Source organism: Mustela erminea, chromosome X (genome assembly GCF_009829155.1).
Source record: "Mustela erminea isolate mMusErm1 chromosome X, mMusErm1.Pri, whole genome shotgun sequence".
NCBI classification, from domain to species: Eukaryota; Metazoa; Chordata; class Mammalia; order Carnivora; family Mustelidae; genus Mustela; species Mustela erminea.
The window spans coordinates 95,624,141-95,647,414 of NC_045635.1; the positions used below are offsets into that span (position 1 = coordinate 95,624,141).

Here is a 23,274-nt window from a genome sequence, read left to right on the forward strand (position 1 = left end):
TAAGGGAAAATCTCTCTTCATTCTGTTGTCAGTTGTCTCAGAAGGGATCAAGAAGAAATTAATATTGAAAAAATATAAAAATAGACCCTTAGAGCAAATCAAACAACACTGTGGCTTCATGTTGCTTGTATAAAGTTAACAGTTTAAAATACAGGCTTTGAAATCACTAGGACGTGGTTATGGACCTTGTCCCTGCCACTTACTGGCTGTTCTTCCTTGAGAAAGTTACTTAACCTCTCTGAACCTCAGACTCATCATTTGCATAATGAATATAAACCAATACTGACCTCATGAGGTTGTTGTGTGTGATCAAATGAGATTACATATATGCAATTTTATAATACAGATAATTTTTAGTTATGTATATCTAGATCTATATATAGATATAGATATCTCCATAAACTAAGTGTCTGACTCATAATATTCCTTGGATAGAAAGAATAGTGAGATTTAATTAAGGCAGTAGAAATGATGACAGTGATGTGATAAGAGCTGCTAAAGGAAAAGCAATTATTTTGTATAAGTAGTTTATTGATATAAACAACGTAATATGTATCTGATTTTTTTTTTCTTAATTTTTCAGTGTGCACCTAATTGGCCTACTGGTTTGGCAATGCGATATTTCTGTGAGCCCTGTTGCAGCTCTAGTAACTGACATTTTCAATACCTCCGATGGTGGACGCTTCAAATTCCCAGACGGGGTACAAAACTGGCCAGCACTTTCAATCGTCATCATAATAATCTTGACAATAGGTGGCAACATTCTCGTTATCATGGCAGTAAGCTTGGAAAAGAAACTGCACAATGCCACCAACTATTTCTTAATGTCCCTAGCCATTGCTGATATGCTAGTGGGACTACTTGTCATGCCACTGTCTCTGCTTGCAATCCTTTATGGTAAGTACAATTTTATTAGTTTTTTTTTTTAATCCCAGATTATATCCTAATTTATGTCAAGTATCATAGTAAACATTCATAGAGTTAATCATTTTACTTATATCATTTGGAAAATGATGAAAAAAGTAAATTGTGTGACAGAAGAATTTGATGTGTTTATCATATTATTAAATAAATCAGTAGCAGAGTCTTCAAAAAGCAAAACAGACATTTTACAATATATTAAAATCATGCACAAACACTCTATTGCTCAGTCTCACTTATAAACAATGATAGTTGCCTTAATGTATACAATGGGACAGTGAGACATGTTCTCATGTGACAGTGACAGTGAGAAACATGTTCTCACCTCTGTGTTCTGGGGGAGGGGGGTACACATACTTAGTATCATCTCTTACACAAAGAAAGAAAAAGAGACTCCTCATCCTTAATAAATGTATTTTAAGTAATCGCTTTAAATGTTGGCAAACTAAGTGCTTGGCACATAATATGCACTCAATAATAGCTATTCTTTATGGGGTCTACAATTTATGTTTTCACAAGGTGATGGGGATAACTAATTAATTAATAATTATATAAGTGCAAGGTCACATTATCACAATAAAACTCAGGCATTCAGAATTTTTATAATATTGATTTTAGAGAGGTTTTTTATTTTCCTTTTCATACTCTGCTATCCCTTTGCCTTATTTATGTCACATTTTATTTTTTTTACTCAAGTGTAATTAACATACAGTTATATTAGTTTCAGATGTACAACACAATGATTCAGCAATTCTATAAATGTCTCAGGGCTCATCAAGATAATGGGAGGGAGACAAACCATAAGTGACTCTTAATCTCACAAAACAAACTGAGGGTTGCTGGGGGGAGGGGGTGGGGTTATGGACACTGGGGAGGGTATGTGCTATGGTGAGTGCTGTGAAGTGTGTAAACCTGGCGATTCACAGACCTGTACCCCTGGGGATAAAAATATATGTTCATAAAAAATAAAAAATTAAAAAAGAAAAAAAAAGATAATGGTACTCTTACTCCCCTTCATCTATTTTACCCATCCCACCACCCACCTCTCCTCTGGCAAATACCAGCTTATTCTCTGTATTTGAGTCTTTTTTTTTTTTAATGTGTCTTTTTTTCTCCTTTGTTTTGTTTCTTACATTCCACATATGAGTGAAATCATATGGCATCTGACTTTCTCTGACTTCAACTAGCATTATATCTTATAGGTCCATGGTATGGTTGCAGATTTCAAGACTTCATTCTTTTTTTATAGCTGAGTAATTTTCCATTATATATATGCCATATTTTCTCTTTTCATTCAACTCTCTATGGTCACTTGGGTTGCTTCCGTATTTGGGCTAGTGTAAACAATGCTGCAATACACATTGGGATGTATGTATATATTTGAATTAGTGTTTTCATTTTCTCTGGGTAAATATCCAGTAGTGGAATTACTGGATCATATGATAATTCCATTTTTAATTTTAAACATAAAGAAAAAATCTTCAGGAATTTCAGGTAAAAATAAGAAAAAGTACACAAGAGTAAGAGAATTAGAATGACTTCACAATTAACAAAAATAAACCATAGTAATAGAAGCAATGTTATTCAAAAAGTTAACCAATTCTAAGGAACTCTTTCAAAGGCAACTCTATAAAGAAAGAAAACAGATCACTAGTTTCAAGTGGTTTAAGGTGGAAGGAAGACTGAAAAGGGGTATTTATTTTGGTATATGTTGATGTGGTGGTTTTATATATATATATGTATATACACATATATGTAAATTATACATATATATGTAAATTATACATATATAATGTAAATATATATATAAATTCTTAAAATTTGAAAAGCTATAAATTCTAGTGTGCAGTTTTAAAAAGGTAAATTTTACTGTATGTAAAGTATACCTTAAATTAAAAAGTGGAAAAACATACTCAGAGTTTGAAATGAAGATTTCTACATCCAGACATGCTAGCCATGCAGGCTATAAAAAGTTGAGATTTTGAACTCAGAGAATTCTGAACCCATTAAGCCCTTCTTTTTTTTTTTTTTAAAGATTTTATTTATTTATTTGACAGAGATGACAAGCAGGCAGAGAGGCAGGCAGAGAGAGGAGGAAGCAGGCTCCCTGCTGAGCAGAGAGCCCAACGTGGGACTCGATCCCAGGACCCCGAGATCATGACCTGAGCCGAAGGCAGCAGCTTAACCCACTGAGCCACCCAGGCGCCCCCCATTAAGCCCTTCTTAAGAAATCAAATAGTAGATGAGATTCAACTAACAAAGGAATGACTGGGAAAATTTCATCCAAAAGACTAATGATGAGCATTTAATACGGGTAATTTTAGAGCTAAGACAAAAATAGAAGTGCTATAAGAGTAGAAGAATACTGTTATATGTTATAAAACATCTATTATGTAATATAAACTCTAAAAAATTAACAAAAATGCAACTAAAATTAGGAGGAGAATAGAAAGGAAAAGAGGAAGAGGAAAGTAAAATAATTTTATTGATTTTTCTATAAACAAAAGGTGGGAGTTAAATGATACCGTAAAAAATTGGCAAACCAGAAAGTAATAGCTTTAATAAGGAAACAGTGGTTTAAGGGCATTAAACATGATATAAATAAAACATGATATAAATGTGATATTCAAGTTCACTACTAAAATAAAAAAACAAATCTTCCAAAACCCCAAAAGAAATATAATTAATAAAAGAGCAAAAAAAAATCAATTAGAAGAACAAACACAAGAAAATATAACATTATGCCCTCAACATTATACCATGATGTAACATGACAGAGGAAAACAAATATATTGGTAGCAGCAGTAAATGTGAATGAACCTAAAACATGACTACAAATAAAAGATTTTTTTTTATTTTTTTAAATTTAATTTTTTATTTTTTTCTTATGTTATCTTAGTCAGCATACAGTACCATATATTTCTTAATATGTGCTTCATGAGCATAAACAAATCAGAGATGTTATACAAAAACATTTTTTCATTTCTAAATTCAGTTATCTCTACATTTAGAGATAAGTAACAAGTCTCCAAAATAATTAATTACACATGTGTTTTAGTCCAAAATTCAAATATGGGCATTACTAAGAATATAAAATGAAGGAAAAGAAAATGATTTCTGAAAATATATTTACAACTATGTTATTATGGCTACAATCTCAAATACAGTCCAGATACTTAACCATAGAAAATAGTTGAAGAAAAGAAAAAGACTTACCAATTGGTTCAGCAAATCCTGATTCAGTGAAAAAAATATTGTCAGTTCTAATTATAATGTTATGTATTATCTTATTAACAAACAAATAAAAGATTTTTAATTTGCCTTAAAAAGAAAGGCCCAACTATATTCTCTATTCAAGAGAAGACCTTAAAACCCAGTGATTCATAATTGTTAAAAATAAAGGGATGAGCAAAAGTGCACTGAGTAAATGGAAATGAGAAAACAGAAATTGTGATTTAATACCTAACAAAGTAAATTTCGAGTGAAAACAGCAACAAGAGTAAAAAAGAAGGATGCTTATTTATGATAAAAGCCCCAATTAACAACAAAGATATAGAAGTTAAGAATACCTATGTCACCAATAACACAGCAACGGTCTGTATAAAGCAAAAACCAAAGAACATGGAAGGACACATTTATAAATACATTCTACTAATGGGAGATTTTAACACATCATACTCAGTATAAGAAAGATTGGGCAAAAAAATAAAAAGGATATAGATCTTATGAAGGTGTGCTGAACTTTATACTTTTATCAAAGAGAGTATACCTTCTTTGTAGGTGCACATGGTACATGCACAAAAATTAATAAAAATACTCGACCACAAAGAAAATATTAGAAAAGTAAAAATATTACCCAAAGTGCTTTCTGATTAAGAAGGCAATAATATTAGAAAAATTAACAAAAGTTTAAAGACCATCTCATCCTGAAATTATGACAAATGTTTCAACAACTCTTGAGGGGCACCTGGGTGGCTCGGTTAAGGGTCTGCCTTCAGCTCAAGTCATGATCACAGGGTCCTGGGATGGAGCCCCACATTGGGCTCTCTGCTCAATGGGGAGTCTGCTTCTCCCTCTCTCACTCTCCCTGTGCTCTCCCTTCCTCTCTCCCTCTATCTCTCTCATTCATTCTCTCTCTCAAATAAATTCATAAAATCTTTGAAAAATAAGCTCTTGATCAAAAGGAGAAATGTAGACTGAAATTACAGATTTCTTTAGAAATATGACAGCATAAACACTACATATCAAAGTCTAAATAATAATACTTAAAGCAGTGATCAGTGGAAAATTCATATCCCTAATCACATTTATCAGTAAAAATGAAAGCATATAAATGAATTAAATTCCCAGAAAAACAACCTTGGAAAAAAACATAAACTATAAAGTAAACCAAAAGAAAGCACGAAGAAAAAAAAAAAAGGAAGAGAAAAGTAGAAATTGACTACAGAATAAAAAACAATAGATCTAATGAATAAATCAATCTTGGTTTTTAAAAAAAATTTTGTTAAACAAAATAAAAAGTCATCAGCTAACTCTAAAAAAAGGCAGAAAGCATATAAAATGAGATACCACAAAGGAGAATAACTGAAGAAAATACATTTTTTAAGTCATGAGATTACTTTGTAGATTTATATGCAAATTAATTCAGAGCATTAAAAATAGGTAATTTCCCAAGTTGAATAATCTAATTATAATGAGCAGATGACCTAAATAGATATTTCTTCAAACAAGACAAACAGATGTTCAGCAGCCACATAAAAATATGCTCAATATCACTAATCATCAGAAAAATGCAAATCAAAACCATGATGAGATATTACCTTATACCTGTCAGAATGGCCAGAATCAAAAAAGACAAGAAATAACAAGTGTTGGTGAGGATGTAGAAAAAAAGGAAACTGTATGCACTGTTGGTGGGAATATAAATGGTATAACCACTTGTAAACCAGTACAGAGGTTCCTAAAACAATTAAAAATAGAAATATCATATGAGCCAATAATTCCACTACTGGGCATTTATTGAAAAAAAAAACACACTAATTCAAAAGAGACACATACTCATGGGCTTCCTGCACCATTATTTACAATAGCCAAGATAAGGAAGCATATCTCTATGTTCTTCCAAAATTAATGTGACAATTAGTTCAATTCCAATAAAAATGACAAGATTTATTTTTTTAAAAGCATATTGTCTCAAAAACACTTAACATAAGAGCTACCCTCTTAAAAAAATTTTAAGTGTATAATACATTATTATTGACTAAAGTTACAATGATGTATAGCAGGTATCTGCAGCTTACTCATTTTAACTGAAACTTTATATATTTTGGTAAGTGCCCATTTTCCCTTCCCGCAGTCTCCTGGCAACCACCGTTGTACTCTTTGATTCTATGAATTTGACTACTTTAGATACCTCATATATAAGTGAAATCATACGGTATTTTTTTTTGTGACTGTTTTATTTTTCACTTAGCATAATGTCCTCCATGTTTATCCATGTGGTCACATATTGCAGATTTTTCTTCTTTTTTAAAGCTAAATAGTATTTTGTTGAATGTAGTATATATTATATATCTATAAATTATATATATTTATATTACATTTTTTTCATTCATCTGTTGGACATTCAGGTTGCATCCACATCTTGGCTACTGTAAACAGTGTTGCAGTGAACACAGGAGTGCTAATATCTCTTCAAGATCCTGATTTCAATTCTTTTGGATAATATCCAAAAGTGGGATTGTTGTATTATATAACAGCTCTATTTTTAATTTTTGAGGATCCTTCATAGTGTTTTCCATAGCAGCTGCACCATCTTGTATTCCCACCAACAGTGTGCAGGAGTTCCCTTTTCTCCACATCACACCAATACCTGCTATTTCTTGTCTTCTTAATTAACCATTCTGATAGGGTGAGGTGATAATCTCATTTTGGTTTTGATCTGCATTTATCTGATGATGAGTGATGTTAAGTATATTTTCACATGGATATTATCCATTTGTAAGTCATGTTTGGTCAAATGTCTACTCAAGTGCTTTGCCCATTTTCTAATTAGATTATTACAGTTTGTTTTGTTTTATTTTGTTTTTTACTTGAGTTGTATGACTTCTGTATATATTTTGGAGATTAACCCTTTATCAGATATATGACTTGCACACTTTTGTTCCTTCCCCTTTCATAGGTTGTCTTTTCACCCTGTGATGGTTTCCTTTGCTCTGTAGAAGCTTTATTTATTCTTTTGTTGTTGCCTATGCTTTTGATGTCATATTCATAAAATCGTTGCCAAGACCAACATCATGAAGATTTTCCCCTATGCTTTCTTCGGAGAGTTTTATAGTTTCAGGTCTTACGTTTGTGTCTTTCCAAAGCTTTTTTTATGATGTTAGATGAGTCGATATTAAAGTTTATTTACAAAATTAAACATGCAAGAATAGCTTGAAAAAACTGAAAGAGAAGAGCTATGCAAGAGGACTAGCACTAGGAGATATTTAAACATATTATAAAGCCTTTACCATTTAAAGTGTATCATTGGACCTTACATAGACAAACAAGGGGAATATAGTAGAAAATCTAAAATAGACCCCAGTACAAATGGATATGTACTATATGATAAAAGTATCATTCCAAATCACTGGGAAATGTTTTTGGCTAACAATATAGCCATTTGGAAAAAGATAAAAGATAAAAGATAAAAGATAAAATAATATTTGCCACATGCCAAATATATAAACAAACTCTAAATGGATCAGAAATCTAATTTTAAAAACGAAACCATACAAAAAAAAATAAAAAATAAAATAAAATAAAATAAAATAAAAAATTAAATAAATAAATAAAAACGAAACCATACAAGTACTGGAAGAAAAGAAAAGTGAATTCATCTATAACGGAGGTATTTGGAAAGGATTTTTAACTATGACTCAAGATTCAGATGTGGTAAAGCAAAAGATAGTTATCTTTGTATAATTACAATAATACATGGCAAAAACATTAGTAGCGATGTTCCAAAACAAACAGCAAACTCAGAGAAAATATTTGCAATGCTTATCACAGATAAAGGGCTAATATCCCTAATATATAAAGAATTTTTAAAAACTGAGGTAAATGGGGCATTTGTGTGGCTCAGCTGTTGAGTGTCTGTCTTTGGCTCAGGTCATGATCCCAGGGTCCGGGGATCAAGCCTCACGTCAGGATCCCTCTCCCTCTCCCATTCCCCCCACTGCTGTTCCTTCTCTTGCTCTCTCTCTCTCTCTGTCAAATAAATAAATAAATAATCTTTTAAAAAATTTAAAAAAATGAAAACTGAGGTAAAAAGATCCAGCACTCCATAGGAAAAAAGGAGCTGAAGATATGAGTAGGTTGTTGTGATTTTTTTAAATATATTTTAAAACATCGTGAATGTTTGAATTATATATACACAGTGATATATACAGTCCTTAAATATGTGACAGTGCTTAGCTTCAATCATTGTAAGAGAAATGCAAAATAAATGACACTGTGATACCATTTTTTACTTATCAGATTGGCAAAATTTATTTTATTCATTATTTTTAAATTTATTTTTAAATTCACATATACCTAACATATAGTGTTATGTTAATTTCAGATAGACAATATAATGATTCAACAATTCTATACATTACTCGGTGCTCATCATGATGTATATTCTTAATCTTTATCTATTTCAACCATCCCCTCTCCCCTATCCCCCTGGTAAATATCTGACCTTTTTATTTGTCTCTTCCTTTCTTTCCTAGTTTTCTGTTTCTTCAATTCCACATTTGAGTGAAATCATACGACATTCCTCTTTTTCTGACTGACTTATTTCACTTAGTATTACACCATCTAGATGCATCCATGTTGTTGCAAATACAAATTGGCAAAATTTTTTTTTTTAAGATTTTATTTATTCCTTTGACAGAGACAGATTAGAAGTAGGCAGAGAGGAAGGCAGAGAGAGGAGGAAGCAGGCTCCCTGCCAAGCAGAGAGCCCGATGCGGGACTCGATCCCAGGACCCTGAAATCATGACCTGAGCTAAAGGCAGAGGCTTAACCCGCTGAGCCACCCAGGTGCCCCAAATTGGCAAAATTTTAAAAGCTTGACATGGCACTGCAGCAAGACTGTGGGGCACAGGCATTCTCATATATTAGTGGTCGGAATGCCAGTTGGTACAGTAATTATAGAGAGGAATTTGGCAATACTGAACGAAATTACATATTTTACATTTTAGCTCAGCAAATCACCCTCTAAAAATTTCCCTGGATAATAAACCTCTGATAAAACAAAAATATACATGTATAATGTCATTCATATGAGGATTGCTTGTCATTGCAACATGTTTGAAACAACCTATGTACCCATACAAAAGAGGTTAATTAAATGTACTATAGAATGTACCTAATGGAGTACCATGAAACTATTAACAGGAATAAGAAAGTTTTCTATTAACTAATATGGAGCAATTTCCAACATATATTATCATGTGAAAAAAGCAAAATGGAAAAGAGAAGATAGGGCATACTATCTATGTAAGAAAACAGACAAATACAAAAATATACACATAACTTATTTTTGTAAAAAATAAACACAGAATGGTTAAATGAGAAACTAATAATGAGATTTATTACCTTCAGGGGGAAGGTAGAAACTGGAAACAGAGTTTCGGGTTGGAGAATTATACTTCTCTGAATACACATCTTAGATAATTTTGACTTCAGAAACTGTGCTAATGTTTTAGATTTATATTTTTATTTATAAAAATTAAAGACTGAGAGAAAACTCTAAAATAGATTATGAACAGAGTCAAATGAACTTAACTCTATTTGAAATCAATAACAACTACATTGAGTAGAGAGTACAAAAATAATCCTAACCCCTATAACTTTAAAGTACAATTTTTGTCTTATAAACACAATGGAAAACTAAAGAAAATGTAAACGAATGAATTGTAGTATTAGGTTTTATCTTACCAGAGGTACACAATGCCAATTCTGAAACTACTTCCTTTGTATTCTGGGATAGGATAAGTGTACAAGTAACCTGAGGATAATAGAAACCAAATTTCTCACTGTTGCATAAAGAAACTGAAAACTTGGAAGGGGGAAGCAAGTAATGAATCCTGTGATGTCAGATTAATTTTCATGATATTGGTATGAATTCATGGAGAAAACAGATATTAAAAATAGTATTAGTAATTAAATATATGTAATATATATATAATTTTGTGAATATGTGTGTACTTAGATTTATTTTCTATCTCTGTCCATTAAGAGGACCTAAAAGCAACAACACATGAGTAGCAGCAAGCACAAATGGGAATAGACATTCCTTGGAGAAATGAGGCCCGGGGCAAGAATACTATACAGGACTGGAACATTTTCTGAGCTAGAAAATAAGGGAAGTGCTCAAAGAATGATGAGACTGTATCTTTTTAAAAGCACAGAAGCTAGCTTAATGGTGCCCCTTCATCAAATCTTGGAACATTTGAACATTAAAATGGATAATGAGGGGCGCCTGGGTGACTCAGTGGGTTAAAGCCTTTGCCTTCAGCTCAGGTCATGATCTCAGGGTCCTGAGATTGAGCCCCGCATAGGGCTCTCTGCTCAGCAGGGAGCCTGCTTCCCCCTCTCTCTCTGCCTGCCTCTCCGCCTCCTTGTGATCTCTGTCAAATAAATAAATAAATAAATAAATCTTTAAAATAAAATAAAATGGATAATGAGAGTTCTGATGCCAACAAAAATAGAGTACGCCCACTAAGGACTCCGTCTTTTGCTATATTCCTTTTAATAATTCTGAAAAAATTTCAAAAGCAACTGCATAAGGACTCAGAAAAATAAACAGAAGCAGCCAGATTGGGAGGGAAATAAAAACTTAGAAATATAACCTGTGGGGGGGGGGGTGAGGTTTTCATTTTTCCCCCTCTTTTTTTTTTTTTAAAAGATTCTATTTATTTACTTGACAGAGAGAGAGAACACAAGCCGAGGGAGTAGGAGTCAGAGAAGCAAGCTCCCCCATGCGGGACTCGATCCTAGGACCCCTAGAACCCCTAGGACTCTGGGATCATGACCTGAGCCAAAGGAAGATGCTGAACATCTGAGCCACCCAGGCTCCCTTATCCCTCTTTTCTCTAGCAGCTTTACCCCAAGATCAGTACCCAGTCACATAGCTACATGGTGGTAGTACAGGAGGGACTGAAACTCTTATGGATACCCAATCTCTCTGGCCAGGATAACAGGCAACAGAAGCCCCAGAAGCCAAATATCATTGAAATATTTTTTCCCCTCCTTTTTTCATGTCCTGGCTTTGCCAGAGGGTCTAGGACCATGCTCTGAGTGGCATGTGTGTGGGACAGACTCAAAGCAGCATAGGCAAAGGTTCTGTAAACAAAAGATACTGAATCCTTGACCCACAGACATGAACACTAAGTCTGAACCTAATTAGTTTGATTGCCTAGTAAACCAAACAAGTAAATAGAATCAGCATTCTTGAGAGGATTTTAACAGGACCCAGAGTCTACAAAATATAATATTCAACATGTCCATGAGGCAATACAAAATTACTTGACATGAAAAAATCCAGGAAATATTAAAAATTTTTAAAGGAAATGACCATCAACACATGCAAAACCTCAAATTACCTAGGTGTTGGAAATATCAGACAAAGTTTTTTTACTCTGTGTAGTATATATTATATATATATATAATGGATAGAAATTAAGTATGGAAGTTCTTAATAAAGAAAAAAGAACTATGGAAAAGAAGAAACTAAAAAATTGAATATTTTATAGGAAAATCCAGTATCTGGATTTCTTTTTAAAGGATAGGTTCAATAACAGAACAGAGATAACAAAGAGTCAGGGAACTTGAAGATGAATTAATACAAATCATCCAAATTAAAGTATAGAGAGAAAAACTGAAGAAAAATTAACAAGACCTGAAGAACCTATAAGACTCTAAGAAACTGTAGAGTATTTGTGTCATTAGAGTCTTCAAAGGAGAGGAGAAAAAGATTGGTACAGGGAAAAAATTAAACAAAAAATAACCAATTATTTTCTAAATTTTATGAAAGACACAAATTTAGAGATTCGAGACATTCCTCAAACCTCAAAGAAAAACTACACCAACACATCATAATCAATATTGCTATATACCAGCAATAAAAAAGAATGAACTATTGATAGATAACACACAAAATATGAATAAACCCTAAGTAATTCAACTGAGTAAAAATAGTCACACAAAAAAAGAGTACATGCTCCTTAAGCCCATTTATATAAAATTCTGGAAAATGCAAACCAATCTTGAGTGTCAGAAAAAAAGACCAGTGGTTGCTAGGGACCAATGAGAATGGAGTGTACAGATGAAAATGATTATTAAATGGCATGAAGAAAATTGGAGGCATAATGAATAGGTCTATTATCTTGATAGTAGTGATTATTGCACAAGTGTGTGTGCCCGTGTGTGTGTGTGAAAGCATGTCAAATTGTGTATTTAAATATATACAGTTTTTCATTTGTCAATTATGCCTCAAAGCTGTTAAAAACTATAAGATGCAACTAATGTAGTGCTTAGGGGAAGATTTATGGCATTAAACACTTATCTTAAACAAATGAGAACGGTCCCAAAGTAATCAACTAACCTTCCATTTTAAGAAACTAAGAAATGAAGAGCAAATTAAATTCAAAGCAAGCAGAAGGAAGGAATTAACAAAGTTCAGAGCTGAAATCAGGAAGATTAAAAATTGGAAAGTAACAGAGAAAAACCAGTGAAACCCAAAGCTGGTTCTTTTATAAGATTCATGAAAATGATAAATCCCTAGCCAGACTGATCAAGGAAAAAAAGACAGACAACTCAAATTACCACTATCACTTATGAGAGAGGAGCATCACTATAAAACTTATAGACATTAAAATATTGTAACAAAATATTATGAAAAACTTTATGCCTATCAGTACAACAACTTACATGAAATACTCATTCTCTTAAAGACAAATTGCCAAAATCACTGAAGAAAAAAATGGCTAACCTGAATAGTCCTATTAAAAAAGCAGAATCTATAACATTTACTCTGGTATTGTCCAAATAATTTCTTCTTTTCTGACTCTTTTTCCATCCTGTATTCCTGTCATTGCATGTGCATTAAAAAATATATATATATTTGCTTGAGAGAGAGAGTGAGAGAGAGAAAGAGGGAGAGAGGGAGAAGCAGCCTACCCCCACTCTGCTCCAAGCAGGGAGCCCGATGCCGGGTTCGATTCCAGGATCCTGGGATCATGACCTGAGCTGAAGGCAGACATCTAACCAACTGAGCCACCCAGGCGCCCCTGCATGTGCATTTGAGGTGTCCTCTTTAGCTGGTTCTATATTCCATTATTTTGAAGAAATTAGAATATGTATCTAAGATCTGTGTAGACAAATCAATTATATAAAGCTATGTTGTTTGGCTTGTCAATGCTGTCTAGAGCCGAGTCTTTATGAAAGTTGCAGAACATATAATTAATTGTTTGTAGCTTTGTAGGAAGTACAGTAACCACAGCTAACACTTGTTGAATATTTTCTATGTGCCAGGCACTGTTTTAAGCACTTTACATGTATTAAATCATTTAATTTTCAGAAACCATATGACTGAGATACAGTTAACACCTAAATTTACATATGATGGAACAGAGGGACAGGATTATTATGTAACTCACAAAATGTTACATAGTTAGGCTATTATAGAGTAGAGATTTAAACTGAGACTTTCCAGAAGTGCCTGGGTGGCTCAATGGGTGAAACGTCTGCCTTCAGCTCAGGTCATGATCCCAGCGGGACTGAAGCCGACATTGGGCTCCCTGCTTAGCAGAGAGCCTGCTGCTCCTTCTCCCTCTGCCTGAGGTTCTGCCTACCTGTGCTCTCTATCTCTCTGTCAAATAAAGAAAATCTTAAAAAACAAACAAACAAAAAAAACTGAGACTGTCTGGCTTTAGAGTCTATGTTCTTATACACTACAATAGATAACAGAGAAGATATAGCCCCCTTGGTCAAAGAGGCAAGAGTAAAAGCAAAAAATCCAAGTAATACCTTCAAAGGAAAGTGGCAGACATGATATAAAAACACCAACATGTCCAGTTGTAGTTATGCAGCAAAATATATACACATCAGATCAGCAGGTAATAAGACTAGGGATGTGTGATATGATTGGACTAACTAGAGCTGAGGAAGGATAGTTCAGGAAGACTTCACAGAAATAATGACACTGGCCAAATTTTGAGTATAGAGGTGAGTATATTATGTCACGACCTTAACAGTTGTGGCAATTTTTATTTCTCACAAAAATCTGATTTTATAGATACAGAAATGGAAGATCATTCAACAGCCATTTTTTGAACACCTACTACGTGCCAAGCACTAATCTCAATCTGTCACCAGTGCACAAAACAGTAACAAAAACTTTCCATCTTGAAGGCTCAGGAGCCTAACTAAAATTTGGTCAAGAAAAGAATCTTTGTCACCTCATGCCATTTACCTACCCTTTGCTTAGGCTTTGACTTCCCCAAGGTCACATGGCTGGACTAGTAGATTCTGATATCCATTTCATTTTTCATTATATCGTTTTGACACTCACAAATTACTTTAAAACACCAGGACAGTTTTGCTTTATTTTGTTTGGGGGGGTGCATATAAATTGAATTAGAGGAAAATTCGAAATCAAGTTGTTTCCAAGAACATCAAGATAGTCAGCCTGCTGGTTTTTAAAAGTGCATCAAGGTATTGGCAGTAACTAAGGCAGTTCTGTGAATAGATTCAGTGCCTCAAATGTTCATTTGATGTCCAAGACCTCTGTTTATCAATGAGGTATTTAGTTCACAATATGCTTCAAAATATTCTTAAGATTTATTTATTTGAAAGAGAAAGAAAAAGAGAGAGAGCACGTCATAGGGAGAGAGAGAGAGAGAATCTCAAGCAGATGCCCCGCTGAACTTGGGGTTGGGGGGGTGCCTCGCTCTCATGACCCCAAGATCACAATCCAAGCCAAAATTAAGAGGCCAAGACTGAGCCACCCAGATACCCCCAAAGTTATTATTCTCCCATAAATATGTAAAGTGTTTTTTTTTTTTTGCATTGGTGAACTTCTATAGTGACCTCATGTCTCAAGTTAAAAAGTATTGTTATTGCTATAAATTTCTTCCTCCCTTGAAACCATTGCTGACTCCAAATGTCTGGGAAGATCTGCTGTGGTAATAGGTAGGATTTGGCCCTTCATGTCTGGATATAAAAGAGACGTTATTCATAGGGCGTAATTAATTAATGCACGTGAAAACTCTCAAGTTCAGGCATGCATGTTCCCAGCTTCCCAATTCTTTCCAAATAGTTTTTCATCCCGTACTCACTTGGACTCAACTTTTATTTTTAAAATGGAACTACTTGCAAAGGGATTAAGTACACAAAACTTAAGAGATGTTAAATGGAGACCTGGGAACAGGCATCAGAATTTTCAAATTGCAGGGATGCCTGGGTGGCTCAGTTGGTTAAGCAGCTGCCTTCGGCTCAGGTCATGATCCCAGCGTCCTGGGATCGAGTCCCACATCGGGCTCCTTGCCCCGCAGGGAGCCTGTTTCTCCCTCTGACTCTGCTTTCCACTGTGTCTGCCTGTGCTCGCTCTCGCTCGCTCTCTCTCTGACAAATAAATAAATAAAATCTTTAAAAAAAAAAAAAAAAAAAAGAATTTTCAAATTGCTAATGCAAGTGAGCACACACTATTAAATTTGATAAAGTTCAGTCAGGTTTCAGGGTAATGATACAGAAACTCATGGGCTTTAGATGTTTAAGCCAGGAATCATTCAGAATGAAATGCAGCAATTAAATCAGAAGTTTTCAGATTGAGTATCTTAGACACCACGTATTTATTTTAGCACGGCAGAGCAGTGTATAATTGAGAAAAAAATTCAAATGTATCTGAAAGTTCATTATGTAATTTATGAAAATCTCAATATCTCTTATGCTATAAGCTGCAGTTCTACTTAGAGGATGATTATTTTCATCTGTCCATTATTAGCTACCCTCAGATCCACCCCCAAGCCAGAGAGAAGTGTTCTCTAGGTATCTTTTATTTCCCCCAAAAGAATGCAATGTGCCCTCTGGGCGACTACTCTGGAATTTTAAGGCTCATGATACAGAACTGATTGACTAATGCAATATGCCTAGGAGCACCATAAACACACATCAGTTGACAATTATGAGTTGAGTACTATTTCTGCATGTAGATTGGCAAAATGCTTGAGGGCCATAGAGTTTAAATATGTAGCACTAAAGTCACAAGTACTCATATCCTAGTCCTCACAATCAACTCTCTTAACCCAAGTCTTCATTCCAAATTATCTCTAAGTTCCATCAGAGCAATAACATATTCCAGATTCTTCTTTAAAAAAGTACTTGCAGTATCATGTCATATTTAATGACACAAAAATTTTAAAAATACATGGTTCAGGGATAAGATGTAGTAGACTCATTTTCCTGGTTACTTTCTTCTAAATACAACTAAATACCCTGGAAAGGATTTGACAATTATAAAAGGATTCTAAAAGCACAAAGAAGACTAGGGAACTCAGTACTTGAAGAATGACATGGCAGTGACTTTCCTGGGGTTTCTTTTTATCTCCCATATATTGTACTCTTGGATACTGGAGAGGACTATAACTCAGGATCTTCAACAGGCAGGGACAAATGAACAAAGCAAAACAGGGACTTAGCAAGTAATCCCATACCCAGTGACAGGGCAGGTTCATCTGCCCACAGCAGTGGAAGCAGTGGAACCTGGGTGCAAGACTAAAGCTGTTCCCCCACGATTAGGAACAAGGAAAGGCTATCTGCTCTTAGGACAGTTACAAAACACAGTACTGTAACTTTTGCCCACTATGGTAAGACAGTAAAAGAAAGGCATATACATTAGAAAGAGAGCAGTAAAACTGTTCCCATTTGCAGATGTCATGGTTGTCTGTGTAGAAAATCCCAAAGACTCTGCAAATAAAACTCCTAGAATGAATAAAGAAGCTGAGCAAGGCTGCAGAATACAAGATTGACACACAAAAGTCAACCACATTTTCAGACAAACAATAAACACGTGGAACCTGAAATTAAAATTCAGTATCATTTACAATTGCTCAATAGAAAATAAAATGCTCAGGTCCAAATGTAATAAAAACATGTATTTGTACACCTAATGTTACAAAATGTTGATGAAAGAAATGAAAGACCTAAGTAAGTCAGGAGACATATCCTGTTCAGAGATTGGAAGATGCAACATAGTAGAGATGCCAAGTTTGTCAGGGCTGCCATAACAAAGCACCACAGACCGGGCGGCTAGCACAACAGAAATGTATTTCCTCATGTCAAGGCTGAAAGTCAGAGGTCAGGAGGTCAGCAGGGTTGGTTTCCTCCTAGGCCTTTTTCCTTGGCTTGCAGATGGCTGCTTTGTAGCTGTGTCCTCACCCAGCTGTGCCTTGCACTGGGTTGAAATTCCCTCTCCTTAGGGACACCAGTCATATTGGATGAAGGCCCATCCTAACCTAATGACCTCATTTCAACTTCATTATCATCTTAAAGGCCATCTCTCCAAACACAGTCTCCTTCTGAGGTACTGGAGACATCAACATATAAATGGGGGGGATTTAACCTATAATACTTCTCAAATTGATCTATTGTATAGATTTAAGGCAATTCCTAGCAAAATCCCAGCAAGAGTTTTTACATTCTCCCCTCAAAATTTATATGAAAAGGTACAAGCAGGTCCCCAAATAGTGAAAACTGTCTTTAAAAAGAAGGATAAAATGGAAGGAATCACTCTACTTCATATCAAGTTTTTAAAAAAATAGCAGTAGTAATCAGGACAATGTTGTATGCACAGAGGAACAGATACACAGACCAATGGAATAGAACAGAGAATCCAGAAATAGACCCACATAAATGTGTCTGGTTAATTTTGGCAAAGGTGCAAGAGAAATTCAGTGGAAGAACAAGTGGTGCCAAAGAAACCGGTCATTCACAGGTTAAAAAAAAAAAAAAAATGAACCTCAATCTAAATTTTACATCTTATAGAAAAACTAGCTCAAAACAGACCACACACTTAAATGTAAAATGTAAAACTATAAAACTTGTAGAAAGTAAAAGTATAGATAATCTGCTGGATCTAAGGGATAGACAAAGTTCTACAATTGACAGCAAAAGCATGGCCCATAAAGAAAAATGTATAACTTGGACTTCAGAATTAAAGACTTTTGTCCTGCCAAATACACCTTTAAGAGAATGAAAAAATAAACCACAGAATAGGAAAAATATTCGTAAACTATACACCCAACAAAGGAATAATAATATAATCATTTCCCATGGCTGCTATAAGAAGTCATCGCAACTGGTAACTTAAAATGACAGAAATTTATTCTCAGAGTTCTGGAGGCCAGAAGTCTGAAATCAGTATTGCTAGGCTGGAATCTGGGTGTCTTCAGGGTTATGATACCTCTCGAGGCTATAGAGAAATATCCATCCATTCTTTGCCTTTGTCAACTTCTAGCTGATGGCATTCATTGGCTCGTGGGTACATCAGTCCAATCTCTGATTCCTTCATCACATCACCTTCTTCTCTTTATGAAATCTCCTCCTGCTTCCCCTTTATAAGGATTCATGTGATCTCCTTTAGGGCTTACCCAGATAATTCAGGATAATCTCTCCATCTCAAGATCCTTAATTTAATTACATCTGCAAAGACCCCTTTTTACTGCCATAGGAAATAGCATTCACAGGTTCCAGGGATTAAGATGTGGATATCTTTTAGAAGGTCATTTTCAGCAAAGTACAACAAACATCTAGAACATACAAAGATTTCTCAAATTTCAAAAGAAAAGAAAAAATCACAACCCATTTACAAAATGGGCAAAAGACATGAAGAGACATTTTTCTATGAAGAATATATGAATAGAAAACAAGCACCTGAAAAGATGTTCAACATTATCAGCCAATAGGGAAATGCAAATTAAAACCACAATGAGATACTGCTACCCACCTAACAGAACAGCAAAAATAAAAAAATAATGATGAAAGTAAATGTTACCAAGGATTCAGAGAAATTGGATTGTCATACATTGTTGGTGACACTTTGGAAAATACTTTGGCAATTTCTTGAAATCCTCAACAGGCAACTAACTATACAACAGGCAACTACTCTACTATCCAGCAGTTGCTCTCCTGGACATTTATCTCAGAGAAATGAATACATATGTGCATTAAAACAAACAAACAGAAAAACATACACTGGTGTTTAGAGCAGCTTTATTCACAACAGCCACAAACTGGAAACAACATTCAGTGGGTGAATGGTTAAACAGTGTTATATCCCTACCATGAAATACTATTCAGCAATAAAAACGAATGACACAACCTAGATGACTCTCCAGAGAATTACTCTAAGGGACAAATACCAATCCCAAAAGATCACATGCCGTATGCTTCTATTTATACAGCACTCTTTACATGACAAAATTACAAAAAGAGAGAACAGATTAATGGCTTCCAGGGCTTAAAGGACAAAAGGGGAAAATGGAGAGGAATGAGGCTGTAGTTATTATAAAAGAGGAAACAGGTGGAATCCATGTAGTAGTGAAAATGTCCCATATCCTAAATATGTCAACACCAACATCCTGGTTGTGATATTTTCCTATTGTTTTGCAAGATATTATCATTATAGGAAACTGGGTAAAGGACACTAGCAATCTCTCTGCCTTATTTCTCACAAGTAACTACACGTGAATTTACAATTATCTCCAAATAAAAAGTTCAAATCAAAAATGTATGTGTAAGGCATAAATAAGTTTTGAAGCATTCTAGCCTTATTCTATACTAAGACATGGAACTTGCTACCTCTCAAGAGACCTTGATCCCAGGGCGCCTAGGTGGCTCAGTGTGTTAAGCCTCTGTCTTCAGCTCAGGTCATGTTCTCAGCGTCCTGGGATTGAGTGCCGAATGGGACTCTCTGCTCAGCAGGGAGCCTGCTCCCCCCTACCACCCCCCTGCCCCTCTGCCGACTTGTGATATCTGTCTGTCAAGTAAATAAATAAAATCTTTAAAAAAAAGACCTTGATCCCTCTACTAAGGGATAAGATAGATAAAATGTAAAAATATATAATAATATATGCATCATATTTAAAATATAAAATATAGGCTTTAGAAAGTGGATAGCTGTGTTCCAAACTGCTGCTATTTTAGATATTACATACTTCCCTAAGGACAATGTTTACCACTAAAGTCATAAAAAATTAAAAAATCAATTGGAATAAGTTGTCATTGGCATCCTTCCATTGTAGATTGACATAGGTAACAATTGAACCCCAAACTGAAAACTCTATATACTCTAACTAATATTAATATTTTATAAGTCATTAGAGTCCTACAGCACCATTTAGCCCCAAATGTATACTCCAATTACCTTTCAGATATTGTCAGTACAATTTTAATTTTTAGCTACCATTTTAGCCATATTTTCATAATCTTCAAAACCATAACAAAAGAAAACAAACAAACAAACAAACAAACAAAAAACCTGTGAAAACCATAAAGTGAATAAGGTCAAGTCATTACCTTTCCTTTGTTAATTCTCCTGTTGCTGCCCAAGTACCCAAGTTGTTCAGGTGGATAAGACACAGTTGCGTGCAAACTCAACTTGACATTCCATGGTGATAACACTCAAAAAAGCTACCTAATGAAGGGTAAAATCTCTCAGTATTTATATTCACCAGCAGAAATTTCTTTTTCTTCACCTGTTTAAAATCACCAATATTTTGGTATCAAATTGTTGAGATGTGTCTAATTAGTATTTTGCTAGTAGAATTACATTATATTCTTCAATTTCAATTTACATTCATGATTTTGTTAGCTCTTAGAAAACAATATCCAGCCTAAACATTCCTCTTAACATGAATTAGAAAACCAATTGCCCTTGTCCGCCCTATTTCCTGACAGCCTGGCAAGATTCCTGCAAATAAGCAGATGAGTATTCCCAACATTTTAAGTTTAGGAGGAAGAAGCACTTAGAAAACATGCATATGCGCACACGCGCACACACACACACACACACACACACGTGCGTGCACAGACACACACTAAACATTTGTCTAGCTAAGTATTATGTGATCTTAGGCCTCCTGCAAAGAGATTTGCTGTACAGTTTTAAAAATACTGATTATTGGGGCACCTGGGTGGCTCAGTGGGTTAAAGCCTCTGCCTTCAGCTTGGGTCATGATCTCAGGGTCCTGGGATCATGCCCCACATCGGGCTCTCTGCTTGGCAGGGAGCCTGTTTCCTCCTCTTTGCCTGCTTATCTGCCTACTTGTGATCTCTGTCTGTCAAATAAATAAATAAATAAAATCTTTTTTTTAAAAATAAAAATACTGATTATTTATTTAAATAAAGATACTAATTATTTATTTATATAAATGTATTATTTACTTACATGAATTACAAAAAATTATTCAAATCAATATATTAAATTGAATACCATCACATTTATTCTGTTCTGGTAAAGATATAATGAAATCCCAGTTTACTTCAGTTATTAAAAATCAGTATTCAACAAACTCAGAAGAAAATAAAAGTTAATAATGATAATGAATGTGAAACTTACGGGTGTTTTATTTTCAAAGTGCCTTTAAGTTCCTATTAGGCCTTTCCAAAATAGATGTTTTTTCTGAGATTTTCAAGTACATAGAGCTTTCTCCATCACAGCCACCCTCAAACAAACAGAAGAAACTGAATTTTTACCAGAACAGTAATAAGTAAATAAACAATGGAGAAAAAAGAACACATTCAATCAAAACCAATACTGATATATAGGTAAATATTATATTTAGACACAAATATATGGACTTATTCAGCCATATTAAAAATTTCACAGAAGTGTGCAAAATATTTATCAAATCCTATTGGATTTATCTTCCCTCTTTTTTTCTGACAAGGACACTTTGACCTTAGATGTATAGAACCAAAATGAATAGTTTTTAAAATTCACATAATAGTGGCAATTTCCTCCCATGCTCTTGCACAAACAAAAATAATTTTTTTTTCTCAAAATTTTAGTCTCCAGTTTTGCAGGAATTAAAAATACTCATGGTCAGGCTTACAGATATTTACCATTTCTGAATTTGAAGAAATCAGTTCCCAACTTCCTAATGACACTAGCTCAAATTAATTCCCTCCTGTTCTGGATTTCTAGGGCTTAACTTGTATGCCAAGCCTTTCAGTTGAGCTGTCTTGAGTCTTATCCCTTTTTCTCCTTCAAAAATAAATATATATATTTTTATTTCAACCATCCCTCTTTCAGCAACTTCCATTTGATAGCAGTAAGCTACTATTGTCCATCCGTTTGTCAGTGTAGAAGTGTGTCCAGTATAGAAGTTAGTAGTACATCTTAATGTTTGGACTCAATATACTCCATATTTATTTAAAATTAACACACATATACATACACGTTAAGATTTTATTTTTAAAATTTAATAGTTTTGGCAGGTGAAATATATTCTTTAAAATATTAAATGGATAAAATTTTATTTCAGAACTCAATCTAAATATAGACCTTGCAAGTTTAAAGGTTTTTATTCATTTATTTGAGAAGGAGCACAAGCAGGGGGAGTGGCACAGGGAGAGGGAGAAGCAGGCTCCCTGAAGAGCAGGGAGCCCAATCCCAGGAGCCTGAGATCATGACCTGAGCTGAAGGCAGATGCTTAACCAACTGAGCCACCCAGGCACCCCAAGACCTTTCAAGTTTAAACTGACCTTTAACCTTGGTTTTCTTTACTACGTTTCCAAATATCTAAGTCATATTTATGCTTACACAGGGCTCCTCAGATTAATGGTCCCCAATTTATCAACTGCAACTCCTTGGATTGTTTTTGGACTTCTTGTGCTTTGTACAGACTCATTGCTAAGTGAAACAAAGTCATTGCTGTCTGACACCTTGCCTGCTCTTGGGTCTGATCCATCCTTCCCACACTTCATGGAGTAACAACTTCTCAGCACACATTACTGCAACTTGGAAATCGCCACCTTATCTCCACCACCACCACCACCATGGTTTTCCTCATTGGGGTTCTACCACATTACTATTTATTCAGATTCAGTGGGCAACAATTTGATATCATTCATTCATTAGTTCTGAATGCTCACTATGCATTAGGCACCATGCTAAATACTGGGTATACAACAGGAAAAGAGACATAAGTTTATGGAAATTATAGTCTAGTTGGTGAGGTAGAGGCAGAAGAGTAGAAAAGAGCATCTTCATTTCAGAAACTGAGTCATTCAGAAGGCACAGATAGTTTTGGAGTAAGG

At 34.5% G+C, this 23,274-nt stretch overlaps 1 protein-coding gene across 1 annotated transcript in view; it reads left to right on the forward strand.

The window, feature by feature from the left end:
• The window catches only part of HTR2C (5-hydroxytryptamine receptor 2C), a 284,332-nt gene that overhangs the window by 129,496 nt on the left and 131,562 nt on the right, over positions 1-23,274 (forward strand). The window contains exon 4 of the mRNA XM_032331448.1: positions 584-897. Coding sequence (XP_032187339.1) covers positions 584-897 — 314 coding nt within the window. The remainder of the gene's footprint in view (positions 1-583; positions 898-23,274) is intronic.